The following is a 23,323-nucleotide window of genomic DNA, read 5'->3' as shown; positions in this document are numbered from 1 at the left end:
AAGCAGAAGCTGCCAACGGTGTTGAGTCCTGACAAATTATATGGTGGTTCTGTAATATGGACAAATGCCCACGAGGCTGAGACCACCAAACTTATTTCATCTCTGACCTAAACCACATATAAATGTAGGCTCCCGAAGACGAAATGAAACTACCTGCGCCATCTGCTTCTTCATAACACAATTAAGCTTTCAATCAAAAGGACCTAAAACACTGTAGTTGTCTTAACTCTTCATAGTGGATTAGAGGTCAATATTGTTCACATACATACAATGCATCCTAAGGGGAAAGTCATTCTTTTACACATTTCATGGGGAAGTTTCTTGTTTATTTTAAATCTATTTAAGGGCATAGAGCCCAATCCTGCAGCCCTTATTCAAGGCAGCAGTCATAGTGATGTCAATGGGACTACAATTCTACAGGAATTCATTTGATGAAATATAATGCCAATGCACTGGCTACAGTGGAGTTCCACCCAGGATGAATTTGTCTTTTAGTCAATGGGACTACTCATAAAAGGAATTATTACATTACTAAGGTTGCAAAGTCAAGCACTCAAAAGTTAGGAAATGACAGAATTCAGGAAGGGGTGAGGGCTCTGGGCAGCACTTATCACAGGTAACTCCCGGGAAGCAGCTGGCATGGCCCTCTGGCTCCCTCTGCACACTGCCTTGGCTCGGAGGTGCTGCCCTCACAGCTCCCATTGGCCATGGTTCCTAGCCAATGGGAGCTGTGGAACCGGCGCTCAGGCAGTACACGGAGCCCCCATGGCCACCTCTATGCCTAGGAACAGGAGGGACATCCAGGAGCTGCATGGAGCTCAGTAGGGAGCCTGCTAGCCCCACGCCAACCGGACTTTTAATGGCGTGGTTAGCAGTGCTGACCTGCACCACCAGGGTACCTTTTCGACAGGGCATTCCGGTCAAAAACCGAACACCCGGCACCCTATTCCCCTCCCTTCTCCCCCAATCTGGTTCTTGTCCCCTTTGCATTGAAGTAAGGCTGCCAGCTCCTCCACAATGACCGAGTACCAGCTGGTGGAGCACTGAGAGCACAGGACAGAGTGTCTCTCTGCTCTCAGTTCCTTACACAATACCAACCTGCAGCAGCTGTAAGCAGCAATTACAGGGAAAGGCCTACTCAGCCCCTGCAGTCCTGGGCTGGAGCATGCTCAGTGCAGACAGAATCTGCAAGAATTTCACTACGAAACTCTAATCCATCTCAACTGAGCATGCATGAGGTCTATAACTTGGCCAAATTTGTTTCATAGGAAAAGTAAAAGGCACAGCTCTGTCCCAAAGGCAACCCCCCTGCCTAATTTCTCATCCCTGCTCCAAAGCATAGAAGCACTAGAGTGTCTTAAACAGTTATACTAATTGGTTTTAACATGGACAAAACAACATATTATCCCCCAGTCTCATTCTCAGAAACAGCTGAACCATTTGTACTGAAAGTTTTCAAAACAATTCAGCCTGAGGCAGACACTTTGCATGCATAATTTCAGACTGAATGGTTAAAATTTGATAGTTATAAGAAACTGAAAGTTTCCAGCAAGCTTAAACATATATATTGCTACCAGTTTTACCTATAATTCCCACCTCGCACAAAGGTTAAGTGCCATAACCTTCTACCCCAAAAGAGTACCACCTATCTGATTCTAACTCAATCCAATACAATTATATCTATTGGGAACATATGGGATTTGGGGAAATCTATAAAACAAACATCAACTTGATCCCAAATTCCCAGGATTGCAAAATGATTCTAGAATTCCACAATTACAGCCACAATTAGGATTTAATTTCCCAAAGTGACAATATCATTGCTACGGCTGCATCTTTTCTTTAAACAATGTCATAAATCAACATAATGTGGCAGATTAATAGATTTGGTTTTGGATGTCTCCACCCACACTACTCATTTAAATACCAGAAGTTGTGGGAATGATAATTTGGGAAAATCCATAGAATTAAAGGCAGTGATGCAATTACAATATAATAGTGAAGGATGGTCATGTGACTAGGGCACTAGACTAGGGTCAGATGTTGAATGAGGGCCTCTTGCTTCTACTAGACTACAAGTAGCGACTGCTGTGGAAACAGTGCCATTAATGTGTGTGCAACTTAGTGACTTCAACTTGCAAAAGTAAGATCAGTGCATGCCATGGTTTGTGAAATAAAGGTTATGTGTCGGTTATTATATCTCCTGGAATTTCTGAATTAGCAGACATCAGAGTATTGCATATTTGATTCCTATGTTTGTGACAAAGCATGCTGACACAAGTAGGGTTTCCTGCACGTGACTGAACTCCTAGGTCTTCAGATCGGAAAGATCTACAGTTATCAAAGAAACAGATATTTTTCAGAACACTTCAGAGAAAACAGCAGCACACAATGGTGCCTGTTTAGTAGTGAATGAGATATTACAAGCACTAGAGGAACAATCATGGTCTCACACATGGTGTTTCATAGTCTGCTCTTTAAAGGGAAGGAACTCTTATTTTTAAATAAAAGACTAGAATTTTTACATTTTAGATACGTAAAAACACAGTAGAATTATTAAGGCCTTTCCATTTTTAAAAAATAAAAAAAATTACATTTACTGAAAAATCCAATCTTAGTTACCAAGCCTTAATTTAATTCAAATATGTGTCTTCCCCAACTTACAAATGTGATCATCTTTTCCCAATGCTACAATCATATCCATGTGGCTCGAGCCTCTCTCTTATGTGGAGTTTCACTGACTACAGTAGGGCTCTGTATTAGCATAAAAGAGTCCAGTCACACAGGTCTCCTATTGCAGGACTGGGGCCTAAGTGAGCCATTTCAGTAAATAAGATGAAAAGAGACAAGCTTTTAGGAAGGGGATGTGTGAGACTGTATTTACATCATTGTGGACATATACTGTATCAGCATGAGGAAAGAGAGGCATGTATGTCTCTAACTTACTTTCATGTGCAGTTCAAATTGGATGTAGAGGAAACATCTTCATTAATGTGATTCCACATAACATTATTCAACATAATTCTACTATCAGCACTGGGAAGATCCTCAGCTATCCAGATTATTTTTGTTTCAAATATTCAGTGTTTTTTTATTTTCATGATCAAAGTTTTCTTCCATGTACAAATAAAAAATGGAATTATTTAAAAGAAAAACAATAAATATGGGAATTATTTTAGTACTATCAGGACATGAATTGCATTTGAATAAAACCAAGGAACCAGAGTTACTCAGCTCAGTGAGACTATTTCTGTGGATAAAGCTACTCACAAGCATAAATGCTTCCAGGATCAGGATCTACAAAACAAAAAAGAGAATATTTCCAGGAACTATGAGAAACTCATAAGTGTCTTAAGTATTTTCATAAGCAGTGATACCATAGTCTTTTGACCTGCATTGTCCGGCTTCTACTTGTTTACAAATTGATTTATAGCACCAAATACCGGCTTAACTTTGAACTACTATTTAATATCCCTGTGTTACTTCCTGTTTATATTTGTGTGCATAACCTCAGGTATATTCTGTGTGGCCAACTGTTCCTCCTGTAACTTCCTTCCTGTATCTATCACTCTGAAATACAAATAAATTGTTGTAGGGAGGGGAAAGTCGTAGATACCTATTCAGAGAAGAGTACTTTAAAAAAAAAAAAAAGCAAGTCTCCTGTTCCCCTGAGTTTCTTCATATAATAATAGGTAACAAGGGACTGCTACATATATCCAAGAAAAAAATAAATGCCAAGGCACCCAGAAAAGGTTGCTCTAACAAAAAGCAGTACAAATAGAGGCCCCATTTGCTAATACACTCCTTTTCAAAAAGCGAAGTCCCACTGAAGTCAAAAGTATTAAGCACATGCTTAAGTGTTTTTCTGAATCAGGGTCATCAGCTCTGACCCTGCAATGCAATATGTCCACAATGGGTCAAGTTTTCAAGTGGGCCTCTAAATTGCATTTACATCTTTTGTATGTGCACAACATAAATCTGTGCTTTCAAAACAGATCATGTTCAATTGCTTGACTTAAACATGCATATCTGAATTTTGCACATGTAAACAGGAGCTTAAATGAAATCTGTCGATTGAATTGTATAGGCCCCTTTGATCATTTGACACGATACGTTTCTGTTATAAAAAAAGCAAAACTTTCATGAGGATAACAAAGGCCACATGTTAAAGATCTCTAATGGTTATGCACTCCAGCCTTTAGTAGGAACAATTATAAAGACCATTGAAAGAAAAGTATGTGGAGGACATGTCTACAATGAAAAAGAAGTCAGGAAGAATAGAAGTCCAATCTGTAAAGCCACAGAATCAAGGTTATTTCCAGCAAGATAACATGTTTGATTATTAGAGTTCTTTCCCATCACTAGGGTTCTTCTGGACCACCACCAAATTCAGCTCTCATTCTAGCAATGTTAACTGACACTCATGCTCATCACATATATGACAGATGGACCATGGCCATCAGAAAACATTTCTGTATTTTAAACTATAATGGCATGTAATCAGGAAACATGATTACTATATTCTGGCAGTCTTCTGGGTAGCTGTTAAAGGGACAGTGTCAATTTAAAATCTAGGCAGCTTCCAAAAACAAGTATTTTCAGGTACTACACCTGACCCTGAGTCCCTGATAAATACCAATCTTGCTGGCTCGAAGAGTCTCTATAGGCAGTAACTCTAAACAGATGATCTCTCATAACCCTGAGAAATGGTGGCTCAAGCACAAAAACAAGAGCCCGAAGAAATAATGAAACCTACCCAACTTGTCTATGATATAAAGGTGCACCTAAAGCTGCCATCACTTTCTTAATTACTTTTCCAAAGACAAGGGAATTGAAGACACGGTGCAGTCGACATACTCCAGAATATGTCATGAAGAGACCTTGTGAGGATGGGTCAGTGAGTCCAAGAACTGGAACCACAGCTGATTTTCAGAGAACCCAAACCAAATGTATCTGTCTGAAATTGTGTGTGCCTGCATGCATGAGTGGAAAAGAAGGAAAAGACATCTTCTACCATACATGCCTTTAAAAAAATTAAATAAAAATTCTAAATATAAATACCTTTTAGGGTCTGTGCCTCAGTGCCAGAAGCCCAGTTCTCGTAAGAACCCTACAATAACAAATCAGTATCTGTGTGCACACAGTGCAAGTAGGGTGACCAGATAGCAAGTGTGAAAAATCAGGACAGGGAGTGTGGGGTAATAGGCACCTAGATAAAAAAGAGCCCCAAGTATCAGTACTGTCCCTATAAAATTGGGACATCTGGTCACCCTGAGCGCAAGAGAACAAATGTCAGTAAAACAGATTCTCATTTCAAGGTCCCAACAAGTCATTTTAAATAACGGGGAAAGGGGCAGGGGGGAAGAGAAGAGATTTGAATAAATTATGAAAGTCACTCTGACATTTTCCTTTTAGCCCTTTTTCTTGTTTGCCTTGCCATTATTTGACAGCTAATTCCAGGCATCTTTGTGAAACTGTATTTTCATTGTCACTTTCAACTGGTGTATAGCAAATCATCTAATTTCTAAGAATAGAAAATACTTGGGGTTTTACATGGAACTTCCACCTCACGAAAATTCATTCCTGTTTCTTTAAGCACATACACAGTTATCAACTGATGCTTCTGACGAACATCCTGCTCTAAATAAACAGACTCTTCTGGCTGTCACACACTTCCTCCTGAAGTTCTGGTGGGTAAAAGTTGAAAAAATTGCCAAATTCAGTGACCAGCAACTTCTGAGCTGACTTAGATAACAATCTACAAAGACTTCAGTCCAGAGCAAACAAGATGAAAAGCCACATTAAACATGGCTGGATTTCTATATTGGCATGAATACCTTAAAGTGCTCACAGGAGGCAGTGGGGGATGGGGTGTCTATCCAGGTTTTTTTGGATATAGGAAGACACTATGCCTCAACCAAAGCAATTAAACTAATTGCACCTGTCACATTATTAGTTGTGTAGGAGTCCCTGCTGTCAGAATGAGAACCTTTAATTCTAGTAAGTACAGCATCACATTTGAAAGTGATACTGACCGACTTACCACAAGGTTTAATAATGGGCCCAGAACTGTGAAAGTGCCCTCTTCCGCAGCCCTGACTCACCAGAGCAGTCTCATGTAAGTCAAATAAACTACTCCAGCGAATATGGGCTACAGAACCAGTGCATTAAACAGGACAACCCGAGTATTTTGAATATTTCTGGTGAGACTCCTACCAGCCACCAGTAGACTTGAAAGTCTGTGCTCTGGGTTCTTTTGAAACTTCTAAGACTGCTGGCCTGGCTATCCCCAATTTCAGAGGAAGCCAGTCAGTTTGACAAAGGCTCGTCAGATCTAGGAGGGCTGCAAAAATGGCTGGCCTTATCTTTACCGAGTCTGGGCTTGCAAGTCCCAGAGCAGAGTGAGAAGTTTAGAACAACCCAAAGGAACATTACTGAGCGTCTATTAAAAGGAGTTTGGTAAATCAGGGCTGTGGTGTATTTTAACAAATGGTTAGAGGTTGAAGTAAAGTATAAATCAACTCTACACATACCACCAGATTAGGAGGGATCACGAACAGAGAAAAGGACAGAGATAAATTGCAAAAGGATCTTGAGAGCATGGAGACATGGATAATTATTAACAAGTTGGGATTTAATTCTGATAAATGCAAAGCAATATCTTAGGGGAAAAATAATAATGAGAAGTACCAGAGAAGAGACCAATGGTCAGAATGTAGTAATGTAGAGAAGGATATATGGGGTGAATTGTAATACTGAACTAGACAAACTCAGTGTGATAATGTTACAAAAAAAAAAAAAAGCTGATGTAATACAGCAAATGCCCAGATAACTCAACCCCTCTTAACTAAACCTCTTGATTAATAAATATGAATTCTTTCTCCCCCTTCCAACACCTTATCAAGAACTATACAGACATAGTAACCCTGGATGAGAACATTCTCAGCCCTAAATCACAGCCCCTATACAACAGCCCCTATACAGGTCAGTCTCTTTTCAGTGTACTGCATGTGTGAACTCTTCATCCAAAGCTCCATTTATCTGAAGGTTGTGGTTGGTCCCAAAGACCTTTGGATACTCGGGGTCAACTGGAGGCCCAAACAGGGAATGAATTATTACACTAAATATAGCATTAGTAAGGCCACACTAGTGTCCTTTGTACAGTATGAAGCATCATGTTTTTTAAATAAATGATACACAAAAATAAAAACCACTGATAAATTGGAGGGGAAACCCAAAGGGGTTCAGGAGTCATAAGGGAATTATAAAATATGATTTATGCAGAGAGAGTAAAGAAATTTAACATGTACAGCCTAGAGGAATGATGAAAAGCTGATATAACTATCCAAACACTTGAGAGTTCTGAGATTTAAAGGGAGAAGTTGTAAAGCTTAAAGAGGTGTCATGAAAATAAAACCAGAAAGCATTTCTAACTAAAGTTTAAGTCCTTGATTCTGCAGAGACTTACACACACTGAGTAGTAGCACTGAAGTCATTCAGTGCTACACATACAGCGTATAAGCCTTATGCACATGTGTAGATTTTTGCAACAACAGGACGTAACAGAAACATAGATTAGACTACAGAATAATTTTATGAAGGGATGGTGTTAGATCCCTAACATGAAGGGGTTCATTTTCAAAAGGACCTTTACCAGCCCTCCACTTGTATCCGCATAAAACAACATGCAACCATACACATGCCCACCTTTAGCACACCCGCAGGCATTTGAAACAGACTACAACTTGGGTGCATACAGATGTTAGACTACTGTTTAAGTGTACACACTGGTATTTGCACTTCTTCGGTGTGTGAAAACTTGGAACATAAACACATTCAACTTGAAGTCTGAAAATGTATCCCTAAAGGTGTATCTAAGTTTTCTTTTGAAAACAGCTGAGATTAGTAGAGTGGAAAATCCAGTACTCATGCAGAAGAATGGATTAGATGACCCAGGATTCCATTCCAATCCCCATCATCCAAAACGCTACAGTACTAAAAACAAATTACTTTGATGGAGAATGAAGAATAATCTGTCATCATGAAGTTCTACAAGAATAACTGTGAAAAATGTTGGTTCAGGATATGTTGCCAAGGTCTTACAGTAGGAATAGTTTATCAGATGGTCTATGTTTCAGTTTGTCCAGAACTAGATGAATTAGTGTCTCTTCTGTTCCCAATTTTACTACTTCTGAAGAGTCAAAGCTGGATCTTTTTGGAGTATCTCTTATAAATTTGGGTTATGATAATTTCCCAATCACATGAAGCAGCCATTACACAATAGAGAAATTATCATAGCCCAAATTTACTAGAGATACTTCAAAAAGATCCAGTTTTGAATTTTAGAAGTAGTAAAACTGGGAACAAGAGACACACTAATTCAGCGAGGTCTGGACAAACTTGCCACTTTACTGCAGGTACTGCATCTTCATATTATTGAGGAAGAAGATGCAAGTGAAAACAATGGTGAATGTATTGCCAGGAATTCTGATTTAAATTCTAAGTATTCACATGAGATTAATTTTGTATTTCTTTCCCTTTAGTATTTTGATTATTAGCTGTGTAATTGAAGAAACTCAGGGCAGTTTAAAATCAATATTTAGTAGTAAGAGAATCTGCCACTAAGATTGTATTACACCGCTATATAAACAGTGTTCTTTATCTTTGAAGAATTTTATTTATAATTTTAATTCTGTGTATATTTCTCTGCTGCTAATCTCTGTACAGTGCCTTTACAAACATCAATTAATTCTCCCAACAGCTCACAATAGGCAACGATTATCCTCTTTTTACAGATGGAGAAGCTGAGGCTGAGAGGCTGCCCAATGCTAAAGAGAAAGTTAGTGTTAGAGGTAAAATTAGAGCACATTAGAACCTGGCTCCCATATTAGTTCTCAGACCAATCCACGTACTCTCTGGTGATTATTTGATCAAATAAACCAAAAAATGGCTCACATTTTCCATGCCAAAGCCAACATTCACGCTCACGTCTATTACACCTCCTGTATTCAACTTCCCATGGTAAATTATGGCAAAACTGAAATGTTAGGGCACAGACCAAGAAACACTAATGGCTGAAAAAGACTGAAGTTCAGTATCAGAATGCTCATTTGAAGAATATTTCAATATTTTCAGAAAATGAGATGCTACCCAAATAGTTACAAAATTAATGAAGTGAAATGGAAATACAGGAAAGCAAATAAACCCCTTGAAAACAGCAGCCATGATGCAGCATGTCATCACATGACCTTTTCATTTAGCAGGTTTTAACCTTAATCTGAGTGATCATCGATTTAGTATTGTGCTGGCTGCTACAAACACTGCAAGTTTCTAAACCAGCTATTGTTTTCAGTGTAACGTGCATAAATAATTCCCATTAACCTTACTGGGAACGTTGTGCATGTGGCCTGGGAAGAAAAGATGCCCCCAAGTGTTTAAGTTCAAGAGATCTTGTTTTCTGCATGTTCTAAAGAAGAGTAAGTAAATTATTTGTGTGTGTGCACGCGCACACCTTATACATTTATGAGTATCATGATAACTAAACAAACATGTTTAATGCATCAGTCCTATATAGAGGATTTGCTGCAGGAAGGGTTTACGCTCCTCTCAGTAAATAAGGAATGTCTAACTTAGCAGTACCTGTAATAGGACAAGTTAAAAAAAAAACAAAAAGCAAAAAGAAAAGAAAACTCACACCACACTTAAATCCAAGACTTAAATAATTTAAAGCATTTTAAGTCCTATATTCCATGCTATCAGAACCTTGAGAGATCAGAGTGCATGTGCAATTGTTTTAAATACAATTTAAATACTGCATCTGAAAAGAAGGTATTTTCAAACAAAAAGACTATTTTTATTCCTATAGACATAGTGTACTGTAAACAAATAAATCTCTGCCTTTGCTATCAGCATTTGCAGGCATCAGGAAACATCCTAAATGGTGAAGTGACCTGACCTGACCTAACCTAACACGAGGTGATGGATGCATTTTACTTTTTAAGTCAAAAGGGCATTTACAGTTGATTTTTACAAAGATGAAAAAGATAACATTTGCTCTGCTTTGTTTTCAAACTCTTATCCTAGAAGTAAAATCTGATCTTTCTGGAGTTGTTTATTCTCTTCTGCTCTCCGCTGCTGCCAGAAAGGCTTTCTTGGCTTCCTGTTCATTTTCAGAGGAGTCATCTCCAAAGGCTATGATTGTGGTAGGGTGGGAGACAGGGGAAGGAGATTAAGGGCTGCAGATGTAAAATATATTGTATGCCTCTACAGCATCAGTGTGTCGCCTAATACACCAAAGAACACTGGAAAGATAGATATGGACAAACTGTTTTGATAAAATGAGTTAGATGTGACATAAGCAACCTCTTTCTGCTAGACAGAAAACATTTTGATCTAAAAGTTAAATATTTATCTGCTATAATTGTGTCTATGAGATGTTAAGTGCAGAGTCCTGCAGCCTTTATACTTACATGACTTCTACTGAAGTGGTGTGTCTATGCAACAACTACAGAATCAGGATAATCAAAGAACAAGCTTTCAAATTACAATATGGGTTACATGCCCATATAGTAGAATGTACAGCACCTGTATCTTTCTAGACATTTATACTGCCCTCATCACAGTAATATGTAAATACTTTATGAATTCTAAAAGTGTTACACCGAAGTAGATCTACTTTTCTTGCCTATCCCTAGCAGCACTGGTATTATATGTGTACTTGTTGCAAGATGGCTAGTCTGAAGCAGATCTCACATGTCTGGCTGAGGGCAACCAGTGAGGATGTCTACTGAAAAGATAATGAATCACCTTTCCATCATAATCTGAAATTTTCAGACTGTAAATATTTCAGATGTACACAACAGTAGAAATTTCAGTTGGAACATACAATATACATTCCACTGACACCACAGCCCGGGCTCAGCAGCCGTGCTCCCATTGAAGTCAATGGCAAGATTTCTACTCACTTCAGAGGTGACCCTGTATATTAGAAGTCAGTGCACTTTATTTAACATTCTTTTAAGCACAGACTTAAGATCTTAGGCCTCTAAACAATCAGCTTTCTCCCACTGGATCTGTTTCTTTTTCCTAATGCTACCAATTCAGCTACTTATATACATACATGGTGCTTTCATAGGTAGCAGTAGTGGTTTGGGGTTTCTTTTGCTTTGTTTTTTGTTGTTGTTGGGGTTTTTTGGGAATAATGTTGTAAGTACAAGAGCTAGGGAGCTGAGCTGTCCTGACATGAAATGTTTTCTTTCCACTTCAGCAGTCTGTTTTGATGTGTTTTCAGAGTAAACAACAGTACTGCACAAGTTAACATCAAGAGTTTTCTGCTGCTGCTGCTTTCATAGCAACCAGTTCTCTCCGATCCATCTGAGTGAAGCCTACATAAATAATTGCACTGTGCTTAAGAACTACTATAGTCAGCGACACTTCCTATCTGAACTATATTCCTTAGCATTTAAGAATTAAAGATGTATTACAGGGGTAAAAGAATCTGAATTTAAGTATTTGTTTACAGAGGCCACAGCAAGGATCCGAATATATCTGTGATAATTTACAAACACATTTTGATAAACGATGAGCAATTCAATACAGGCCTCTTCTAGATGAAAATCTGTTTCTTTTTCTTCATTCTATTTTTTGATAGTGAACTTCTTGCTTGTGAAAGCTGTAGCTGGACTGACAGCTTGGAACACGAAAGGAATCTGTTCCTATACTAAGCAAAGCATGGATGGGCAGCAATAGTGCAAATTCCCCACATTTCCCTGTAGTGCTTCTGTTTATGCTGAAGAAAGATTTCTTAAGTTAATGTAAAAAGAAAGCTTTTTACAGGTATTTTTGTACTTCCTTGTTTGGAAAGTGCACAATCCTCCCTTTACCTCTTTTTCGTGATGGCCAAGACCTTCCTCTGGATTTCTGAGGTTGAGGATGTGTACCTCCTGTGGCAGGCCCATTGTGCCTCTGCTTGCACAACCAGATAAGACAGTAAAGCTCTCCAGCAAGGCATGAACTGGGTGGGAACTATTGACAGGCGATAACACACATTCGCTCCTAGGCACAGGACCTGTAGAGGAAATCACAGATACACACCGTTCAGAGACAAGACCCCGAGTAAATGACACCTTTTAAACTAGAATTGTCTTTTTGATTACAAAACCGGTTGGAACACAAACAGAGGCTTCAATTAGTTATTTGCAATGTATAACAAATAACTTTTTTAGTTATTATAAATAACTTTGTTTCAATTACTTTGCTTATTTACTTATTTTGTCATTCCTTTTTGGTGCTAGATCTTTAATTAATTTCTCTGACAATCCTCATTTGAATCTGTATTCCTCTCCTTCCCAAAATTGTAGGAACTCCACCCTACACCAAGAAAATAAGGAAGGAAATAAGGACTGAGAAAGAAAAAAATGAAAGATAAAAAACGGGGATTGGTTTGCCTGAGATGCAGATTATTTGTCTATGTGAAACATCTTTATGACAAAAACAGAAAACATAACTACACAATCATATATATTCCTTTTGAAGTAGAGCAGATATGTAATGTAAACATAGTTCAGGTGTCCTGCCACATTACTGCAGACATTTATCATATGGCAAACTGAAATTTTGTTTGTCAAGTCTATTTTGAGTATGACAGTGATGATCTAAACTGATAACAGCTATCTAGTCCAAAACATAGCCAATGTCCTTTCAAATAATTATTACCATGCTCTTATGTTGTATTTGAGACAGCGTGATGTGATATAGCAGGATAGCACAACAGTGAGTGTGTATGGAATAGTTTACATATAAACTATATCTGCAGGAAACTAAAGCAAGACAAATTATTTATGAAAAGCAGCCCAACTTTTCCAAAATGGTTCAAACACACAGTTATAACAACAGATATAGTACGTTTTTGATTGCGAAGGTCACTGCATTAGGCCCAGATGCATGCCAAAGATTATACATAGAAAAGACCAGGCACAGGCTTGAAGAATTGTGATCTCTCAGTCTGCTATAAATGTGCTAGAAAAAAAACCCTGTTTCCATTAAAGAAACTTTGAAATAAAAAAAAACAAAATTTCAACAGAAATATTTTGCAGATTTTTCTATATGGTTCATAAGCAGTTACATATCACTAAAGATCATCAGACCCAAACTGAATAATCAGCAAGTATATATACATACACACATTTTAATTCTTGTTTTAGCATTGACCTATAGTTTGCTCATTAAATAAAAAGTACAACTAACAACTGATCATTTGAGAGAGTTGGATAGTTTCTTTTAAAACAGACTTTTCCTAAAGAAAGCAAAGGTGTTGAAAACAATGAGATTTTTGCAGTGCCTTAGATCATGCAGGTCCTGTCCTCTGAAAGGGGCTGTTTCTATTCTAAAACCCACTGGTGCATACTACAAAGTCCTGCCAGCTCCCAGAAGACAGGCATGCTTTTTAAAGGCACCGCTTGACGCATGATTTGCACCTGCCCAGACATGGAGTGCAAAGGATGAGCAAACAGCATACTCTCAACATGAGAAGCTTGGCAACTGCACTGAATGAACTCTGACATGTGGGAGACTTTGAAATTTTTTTTAAGCAAGATTAAATGATACAGCTACGTAAAATAAAAACACAGTCCTCAAGCAGTGATATGTACTATACTTTATGAAAGCCTAATAAGAATGTTGTTTCTTTTATTGCTTTAAAAAAGTAATCATCAGTAACAATAATACAACCAACAAATTAGTTTATTATTATTACTACTGTACAGGTATAACGATAGTCCCTTGGAGCCTCATTTATAGATTGGGCCAGGACCAGATTGTGCAAGGCGCTGTACAAACACAGCACAGACCCCAATCAGCCCAACCATCAGTGTATCAGTCTTGCAGCTAAGTGAGTTATTATGACAGGTTTCAGAGTAGCAGCCGTGTTAGTTGTATTCGCAAAAAGAAAAGGAGTACTTGTGGCACCTTAGAGACTAACAAATTTATTAGAGCATAAGCTTTCGTGATGCATCCGATGAAGTGAGCTGTAGCTCACGAAAGCTTATGCTCTAATAAATTTGTTAGTCTCTAAGGTGCCACAAGTACTCCTTTTCTTTTTGTGAGTTATTATATGAGCTATATTCCCAAATGCCATGCCAGATACTTGGTTAAGGGAATGAAACAAGGATTAAGGAATGAATGGTCATTCACCTGAGCTCCTTTTTTGCTGGCCAATTTATTGAATGGATTTGGGGTCTGTCACCCAGCCTCTCTTCCAACCGTAGAAGCAATGCAACAATAGAACAATTCATTCATAAGAAGCGGCTCAAGAAAAATACAGGGCAAGCCAGCAACCTCTACCTAAAGCACCATCAGGTGCTCATCTGAGCCAGCATTTGCATCAAGGACAGGGCAGGCGAAGTGAAGTGTGCACACCAAAAGGCCCATGGAAGTAGGGTGGGGTGGGAAGAAGTGGAGTTGACGAAGCAATGTTGACAAAAATGTGCCTTTCCTTAGTGAGGTTCTGGAGAAAGAGCAACTATCTGCTTTCCAACAGGATATTTCAGAGCCTGTTAATTCATTTCTAAAAACATCCCCCATCCTTCCCCTCCATCTTCCATCCTGGTCTTCTGTAACAACAATGTCTATTTGCTCTGGGTGCTACATCAAGCTTTCAAGGACTCTCAGATTCTCAGGAACAGCAATTCCTTCTGATCTTGCAACACTGGAAATTACATGAACATAGAACTGTGCAATGACTGGTGTGATTTTGCACGTCTACAGCCAATGTCACATGAAAACCTGAATGATTTCCATGTAGTTCCATATATTTTTACCAGGTCTGAATATGACCTGAAGCAATTCTTTCTACCACTGCATACAGGGTGCCAATCCTCTTCTCATAAAAGAAGTCCTGTTATCCTGCAACCCTGTCTATACAAGTTCTTATACTGCGCTCATCACCATATCAAACATATAGAATTTATAATGCTGGAAAACCAGACAGATTACATACAAAAATAAAAAACTCTTTGATAACACTAATCATCTTATTTATCTTCCCCTGCACAGCCTGATCATAGCTGAAGTCTTATATAAAACCACTGCCTCATCCTGCCTCAGCTTTACTTTCCTGTTGTTGAGCCATGCACCAGCTCTAGATCCACTTCTGCCAGCCTTCTCATGACATGCCCACATCCTGGCCTTACCTTTTCTACTTCACTGTCATCAACTATGATAACATGCCACCCATACTTGACATTATCATTGTTAAACAGCTGGTCCCTTCAATTGTAACTCATCACTACTCTCTCACAAACAACACATACAAAATAATTGATATTCTGCCCCTACCCTTTCATCACACTGGCACTCAAGGAGCCAAAAATTGTATTTTAATGACTTTTTAACCCACAGTTTAAATTGGGATTGGCTTCAGGCCTTCCGAATACACACTTACCCCTCTTGAGACTATATATTTTAAGTTGAGCTTGTACTCACCTGTCTTGCTATTGTATTGCATGTTCATTTTTTTTTTAAACAGTTTTCTTATTTAAAAAAATCATGGCTTGTATTGCAACTAAAGATTAATTAGTTAAGGTTTGTAAAGCCCTCTGAAGATGAGAACCAGGTTAAGTACACTCATTATAACTGACTATATATACTCCCATGTAGCACAACATATTTCAGGGCACCAACTGTTAGAGAACTGAATTAAACGTTTTTTCCAATTTCAATAAATAGCAATTTTTTTTAAAAGGTCCTTAATATAGATCCAATTCTGTTTGATACTAACATCTGGAAATTATTCAACATAATTTAAGCACTCTGGTTTCCCATATCACCCAGGCTCCTAATAAGTAACGTGTGTTCTGTTGTAATAAAAATGGTAGAGATGGGGTGGGGGAAATATTATAACCCAGCACCAACTCATAACTGTGGTGGATTTGATTCAAGTAATAATATAGATTAATATAGTTTCTGTTATATTTCCATAGGGACTTCTGCAGCTCTGTCAACTGAAAAGTGTGACCAACTCCCGCAAACTGTGTGAATCTGCATGGCAGGCTCCAAAGCATGTTAACATTGTTCCATAGGAATCCCAGAAGGCCCTGCGGGAGCCTGCAAACTGCAACAACAGAATCCAACACTTCTTAGAGGAAAGCACAGATTTAGTCTAATGGATTTCATACAAGGAAATGTTCCATATCTGGGCATTTTGCATAAAGGCAAAAGTTTAAAAACATCTGGAAACAGCAGAGTCCAGAAACACCAGGGATCTCTGAGCTGTTAAGTCTGAAGTAATGTAAATTACTATCGACCAGCTCTGTAGGCCATTGGGAATCTAGCTAGACTTCACCACTTTTAATATCTAAAAAGATTCCATATAATTTTGCTGGTAAGACTATGCCAAATGGGCCTAAATGTTCAAATGGGAACCAAATATGCCCAGGTGACAAACTTGTACAAAGAAGTGGCTTGGAGGTGTCTGGTAATTTAGTGGCACTTTTTATTGGTCTGTAGCATGATGAACGGAACTAGACAAAGAGGGTCAGGTTTCAGGAGAGACCTAGTTTGATGCATCACCAGGGGGTTCAGGAATACAAGCAGAGGCCAAGCTGCTATTCTAGAAAGCAGGGATCAGCAACCTTTGGCACACGGCCCGCTGGAAAAGCCCCTGGCGGGCCAAACCTGTTTGTTTAACTGCAGTGTCTGCAGATTTGGCCGACTGCTGCTCCCAATGGCCGAGGTTCACCGTCCCAGGCCAATGGGGGCTGCGGGAAGGATGGCAAGCACATCCTTCGGCCCACGCCACCTCCTGCAGCCCCCATTGGCCTGGGATGGGGAACTGCGGCCAGTGGGAGCTGTGACTGGCTGAACTGGCCCGGCCCGCCAAAAGCTTTCACTGATGGGCCACATACCAAAGGTTGCCAATTCCTGCTATAGAGCATCAGCATGAAACACCGACCACTCTGCATACTCAGTAAAGATCTCTTTCATACACTTTTGCTGCACCACTTATTACTAATGAAAAATAGCCAATGCAGGGGGTGGAGACAGAGACACACGACTCCACAGACAGCTCAGGGAGCGATTGTAATCTCCTATATCAGGGGTGGCCAACCTGTGGCTTCGGAGTCACATGCGGCTCTTCAGAAGTTAATATGCAGCTCCTTGTATAAGCACTGACTCTGGGGCTGGAGCTACAGGCGCCAACTTTCCAATGGCCCAGGGGGTGCTCACTGCTCAACCCCTGGCACTGCCACAGGCCCTGCCCCCACTCCACCCCTTCCCACGCCCTCCCCTGAGCCTGCTGTGCCCTCACTCCTCTCCCTCCCCCCAGAGCCTCCTGCACGCCACAAAACAGCTGATCGGTAGGTGCGGGGAGGGAGGGGGAGGCGCTGGAAGCTGGTGGGGGCTGCTGACATATTACTGTGTCTTTTTGGCAACGTAAATTGGTAAATTCTGGCTTCTTCTCAGGCTCAGGTTGGCCACCCCTGTCCTACATGCTCTCCTTTGATCAAGGACTTTTTACTGAAAAAGCACATTTATCTGAGCATTTACACTGCAATGATATGCCAGGAGAGATCCAAAGCAAAGAAACTGGTAAAGGCCTCAGTACTTCAACTCTTTCAAAGAGAAAATATTAAGCTTCCACTTGCCTTTCTTGTATGTAAACTATTCCATGCTGTGAATAGACCATCCTATGTGACTCATCCTGAGAAACTATAGCCTTTGGCAAAAACAACGAGGAGTACTTGTGGCACCTTAGAGACCAACAAATTTATTTGGGCATAAGCTTTTGTGGGCTAAAACCCACAAATCATCAGATGTATGGAGTGGAAAAAAAACCAGTAGGCAGGTATATATACACAGAAACCTATAGCCTTTGGGTTGTTTTGCTTATGCACATCAAAATTACACACAACAAATTTTAAAGGAACGTCACTAAACTGATAGCCAAGTGAGAAAAAGCAAGTAGCAAAGGGAGAATGGGGATATCTAGATAAAATAAGGAGATAAAGACCATCCAATATCCCCTAGAGCCCAGAATTTCACTTGGAAACCCAACATCTAAGATCACTCAACTTCAACAAGGAAAGAAAAGTGTTAACGAATTAGAGAGAGAGAGAGAGAGAGAGAGAGAAAGAAAAAAAAAGAAAAAGGAGAGCCTTCACTCAAATAAAAAAATTATACTGAATTTAAGAGAACTATTCTATCATGCATTCTTACAACTACAATACCCACCTGCTGAAGTGAAGAAACAGATTGACAGAGCCAGAAGAGTACCCAGAAGTCACCTACTACAGGACAGGCCCAACAAAGAAAACAACAGAACGCCACTAGCCATCCCCTTCAGCCCCCAACTAAAACCTCTTCAACGCATCATCAAGGATCTACAACCTATCCTGAAGGACGACCCATCACTCTCACAGATCTTGGGAGACAGGCCAGTCCTTGCTTACAGACAGCCCCCCAACCGGAAGCAAATACTCACCAGCAACCACACACCACACAACAGAACCACTAACTCAGGAACCTATCCTTGCAACAAAGCCCGTTGCCAACTCTGCCCACATATCTATTCAGGGGACACCGTCATAGGGCCTAATCACATCAGCCACACTATCAGAGGACCGTTCACCTGCGCATCTACCAATGTGATATATGCCATCATGTGCCAGCAATGCCCCTCTGCCATGTACATTGGTCAAACTGAACAGTCTCTACGTAAAAGAATGAATGGACACAAATCAGACGTCAAGACTTATAACATTCAAAAACTAGTCAGAGAAACACTTCAATCTCTCCGGTCACACAATTACAGACCTGAGATCCTTCAACAAAAAAGCTTCAAAAACAGACTCCAACGAGAGACTGCTGAATTGGAATTAATTTGCAAACTGGATACAATTAACTTAGGCTTGAATAGAGACTGGGAGTGGATGGGTCATTACACAAAGTAAAACTATTTCCCCATGTTATTTCTCTTCCCACCCCACACCCCACTGTTCCTCAGACGTTCTTGTTAACTGCTGGAAATGGCCCACCTTGATCACCACCATAAAAGGTTTTCCTCCTTCCTGCTGGTAATAGCTCATCTTAAGTGATCACTCTCCTTACAGTGTGTATGATAAAACCCATACAGTGTGTATGCTATGTTTCATGTTCTCTGTGTGTGTATATATATCTCCCCACTGTATTTTCCACCGAATGCATCTGATGAAGCGAGCTGTAGTTCACGAAAGCTTATGCTCAAATAAATTTGTTAGTCTCTAAGGTGCCACAAGTACTCCTTTCTTTTTTGCAAATACAGACTAACACGGCCGCTACTCTGAAACCTGTTATTCCCATATGGCACCTCGTAGAAGGATCCCAGTACTGTAATACAAATATGACTTACTATCAGGACAAATGGGATTTCTTTGAAGATTTATGGGTTTCTGCTGATGGTAATGGCATAGTTTCCATTGCCTCATATGGTAATCTGTTGGCATGGACTGTGCTCTGAAGTGCCTGGATAGTAAAAACCCAAGAAACTGTCAGAGTAGGAATTACACCACAAGTTATTGTTTTTAGAGTATCTGTTTGAGTGAAGGAACAGGAGTAACAGCAAGAAGAAGGCAGCTAGGTAGTTTCTGTATAAGGAAAAGTCAGACAACAGTGTCAAGTTATTGTATGCACTCAAGCATATTAGATTACAGGCCACATGAAATGGTAATTCTAGATAGCTCTGTTACTGCATATTGCTAATTATATTAGGAAAGACAAATCTTTACCTATGTTAGTGATAATTAGCAATATGCACAATTAGCCATCTCATTTCAAGAGACAGGGAGGTATGTTAAAATTGTATTTACAAGTGAATAGGAGATATCCATTTACTGTTACAGATTCCTCCATGACAAAAAAATTGCACCATCTGCCATCTTTTTGAGAAGGAGGAAGCAAATGAGAGAGAAAATCTACATAGTCACTGTGACACATGGCCAGACAGTCTTTCATCCTTAACTTAGAACCCACCTGAACACCAGAGTTCTTAGATTTAAACCAGAACCTTTGAGGATCCAGTACCATTTGTTGTTGGTAAAAAGCAAGTTCTGGAGGCTCTAAAACTTATCTTATTCCTTAGAAGTAGAACAAGGATTACTTTCAAACAAATAATCTTAATTGTTTACATAGCACAAACATCCATTTAGCTACAGAAGCTATGTTATTAAATTAAACTGAAAATGTATTGAAAATAAATTACATTTCTTTTTGCGATAAGTCAGATATTTCACACAATCCAACATTTCTGGAGGGAAGAGAGGGGAAAGGGAATGATCTTAAGGTATCAAATAACTATTGTTTCTTTTGTTCTAAATTATGGGGTTTTCTTTTTTTTGCCATTCTGATGTGCATGTTGAGTAAAAAAAACCCCCCAAACCTCCCCCCCTCCCCCCAAAACCCATAAACAGAATTTCAGAGGCGCTCAGCATTGGCCTAACTCCACTCCAACTGACATCAATGGCAATACTGCCATAAATATCAGCGGTACACAGTTAAACCAACAATGAATACTTTTGAAAAACCCGCCCTGAAAATGTTAGGGGATTATTGTGAGGATGCTACCTCGAATATCATAATACTCTTCCACTGCCACCATCATGGACTAAATCCAGAACAGAAATATCACATGTAGGCCCAGTGAAGGAGTAGGAGTAGGCCCAGAGAAGGCTTCAACAGATGAAGGAGCAAACTTTATTTCTACAAGACTATTTGTGGATGTAAATTTAAGCAGGATTTTGTCCCAGGAGTTGCTCTGAGGGTGACCAGACAGCAAATGTGAAAAATCAGGATGGGGGTGGGCGGTAATAGGAGCCCATACAAGAAAAAGACCCAAAAACTGGGACTGTCCCCTATAAAATTGGGACATCTGGTCACTCTAGTTGCTCTACAACAGTGGTCCTCAACTAGGGTTCACGAACCCTGGAAGGGGAAGATAGGATCAGGGGACACAGAGGTCTTCTGGGGGTTGTGTCATTATGCCCCATATTCTTCATAGTAATATTATTATGATAGAAGTATGGCATAATTATGATGCATTTTGTGCAAGATAAGGCATGTGAGATATCACTGGAAAGGTAATGATTTACTGAATATGATTATCTTGTTTGCATGCATGTATCATTTTGGTATCTGAAGTTAGGAATATTGTCTATGCATCTATTACAAGTGTGTTTACACCTGGGGAACGACCGCTAGTCAGAATTCAATCAGTCTAGATGGCTGGTTGGGAAGGACCATTAGGGAGAACAATAGGTCTTAGAAGATGCAAATCTCCCACTGGGGAGCCTTCCAGGGGACACTGCAAACAGCCTCTGAGACATGGCTGCGGTGGCCCTATAGGGGCATGTGACCAAGCCACCTGGTACTAGATTCCACAATACTACAACTAACCAGGCATGGGATTCCAGGTGTGGGAATCTAATAGGGGGAGACAAAGGGTTCCCCCCATATGCTAAAGCTATTTAAGGCAGGGAAGTGACATCATCGTGGGTCGTTATTCACTGACTCCCCACCCAAGAAAGAAGACTGCTTGAAACACCTGAGAAACAAAAAGACTGAACTAGGGGAGAAGGGCTGAACCCAGGCTAGAGGGCTGTCTAGCCTGTGAAAGGAATAACTGGAGTTTTAAGCTGTAAGGAAGTGCAGCTTGCCTTCAAGAATCTCTGCAATCTGCCTAAAAGAACATTTAGGGTGAGAATTTGCTACTTCTAACCAATTTCTTTAGTATATTAAGCTTAGATTGTATGTTTGTTTTATTTGCTAGGTAATCTGCTTTGATCCGTTTCATTTCCCTTATAATCACTTAAAATCTATCTTTTGTAGTTAATAAACTTGTTTTGTTTTAAGACCAGCGTGCGGAAAACATTACTGGTGGGCAAAAGCTGTTGCATATCTTCTTGCACATTGAGGGAAGGGGCTAATTTTACGAGCTTACGCTGTACAGATATCTGTGCAGTACAAGACAGTATAATTTTGGGTTTACCCTCTAGAGTGGGGTGTGCACTTGTGTACTGGGCAGTTCCTTAGCTGAGCCTTCCCATGCAGAGCGGATTTCAGCATCTGTGTGTTTCTGCAGCTGGGTCTGCCTGTATGTGTGCTGGTAAAGTGCAGTCTGAAGCCTGAGGGAGGGCTTGGCAGGCTGCACAGCAGTACAGTGTAAAAGGGAACCCAGGCTGGTGGGTCAGGCAGGCTCAGTCGTACCCCAGTTCCAACTGGCACCCTGTGGGGAGGGGGCAGTCACAGGGGTATGTCAACTTATCTAGATATTTGCCTAGTTTTACAACAGGCTACATAAAAAGCACTAGCTAAGTCAGTACAAACTAAAATTTCACACACTGACTGGTTTATTATACTGCTCTATATACACTATACATTGAAATGCAAGTACAGTATTTATATTTCAATTGATTTATTTTATAATTATATGGTAAAAATGAGAAAGTAAAGCAATTTTTCAGTAAAAGCGTGCTATGACACCTTTGCATTTTTATATCTGATTTTGGAAGCAAGAAGTTTTTAAGTGAGGTGAATCACCCCTGAGGCAAGGGAGAAGTTTAAAATTAAAGGGAAAAAGTTCAGACTCAGACTAGTTTTGTCAACTCAAAACCCACTATGCAACCCCACCTAATCTCTGCAAGGAAGTAAATTTGGCCTTTAAATTACCTTCATATTGGTGTACTTCTGCAACAGCATATTAAGATACATGCCAATCTCTGTGATTTGTTTTCAGGTTGTTCAGTAATCCTGCATGCAACCAGAGTACCAATGAATGCACTCCTCATCCCAGTATATCACCCATACTAATTCCTATTCTGTACTATGATCAATTCTATCCCAGAGTATTTGCATGCAACACCCAATCCACTCTGTTGCTTTAACATTGCATTGCAAGTCAAAAGTATGTTTAACCAAGATACTATTTTCCTCCTTTATTTTCTGTAGTATTTTTAGAGGATTTTTACCATGTATAGCATAAGTATCTGACTTCTCCCACCTGCCCATTTCAGAACCATCCTAGCCTCCTGCAGAAGCTGTGTGCTGTTCTCTTGTTGGATTTAACTATGTATAGCACAATCCCAAATATCTGATTTTTGATGCCTCTTTTGAAATGTTTATTCCCTCCATTCCTATCTACTGATAAAACCATATGGCCCACTGCATCTGTCACAGCAGAAGTAATCTAACCTTCTGTACTGCCTGCATACTTCTGGCATTTTCCCTTACGCAGGAAATGCAAATTGCCTTTGGAACTAGAAATTTTTCCTTCCACTTTTTAAAAGTAAGTTTCTGC

The 23,323-nt window shown here is 39.7% G+C and overlaps 1 protein-coding gene across 24 annotated transcripts in view; it reads right to left on the bottom strand.

Moving 5' to 3' along the window:
• Positions 1–23,323, bottom strand: part of TGFBR3 (transforming growth factor beta receptor 3) — a 182,572-nt gene that overhangs the window by 85,075 nt on the left and 74,174 nt on the right. For all 24 annotated transcript variants that reach the window (XM_038412920.2, XM_038412921.2, XM_043520078.1 and 21 more), the window contains one exon: positions 11,883–12,067. In XM_038412920.2, coding sequence (XP_038268848.1) covers positions 11,883–12,067 — 185 coding nt within the window. The remainder of the gene's footprint in view (positions 1–11,882; positions 12,068–23,323) is intronic.

This window comes from Dermochelys coriacea, chromosome 8 (genome assembly GCF_009764565.3).
Source record: "Dermochelys coriacea isolate rDerCor1 chromosome 8, rDerCor1.pri.v4, whole genome shotgun sequence".
In the NCBI taxonomy this organism is placed as follows: domain Eukaryota; kingdom Metazoa; phylum Chordata; order Testudines; family Dermochelyidae; genus Dermochelys; species Dermochelys coriacea.
The sequence above is the reverse complement of the archived record's forward strand: the minus strand, read 5'-3'. Positions and strand labels throughout refer to the sequence as shown.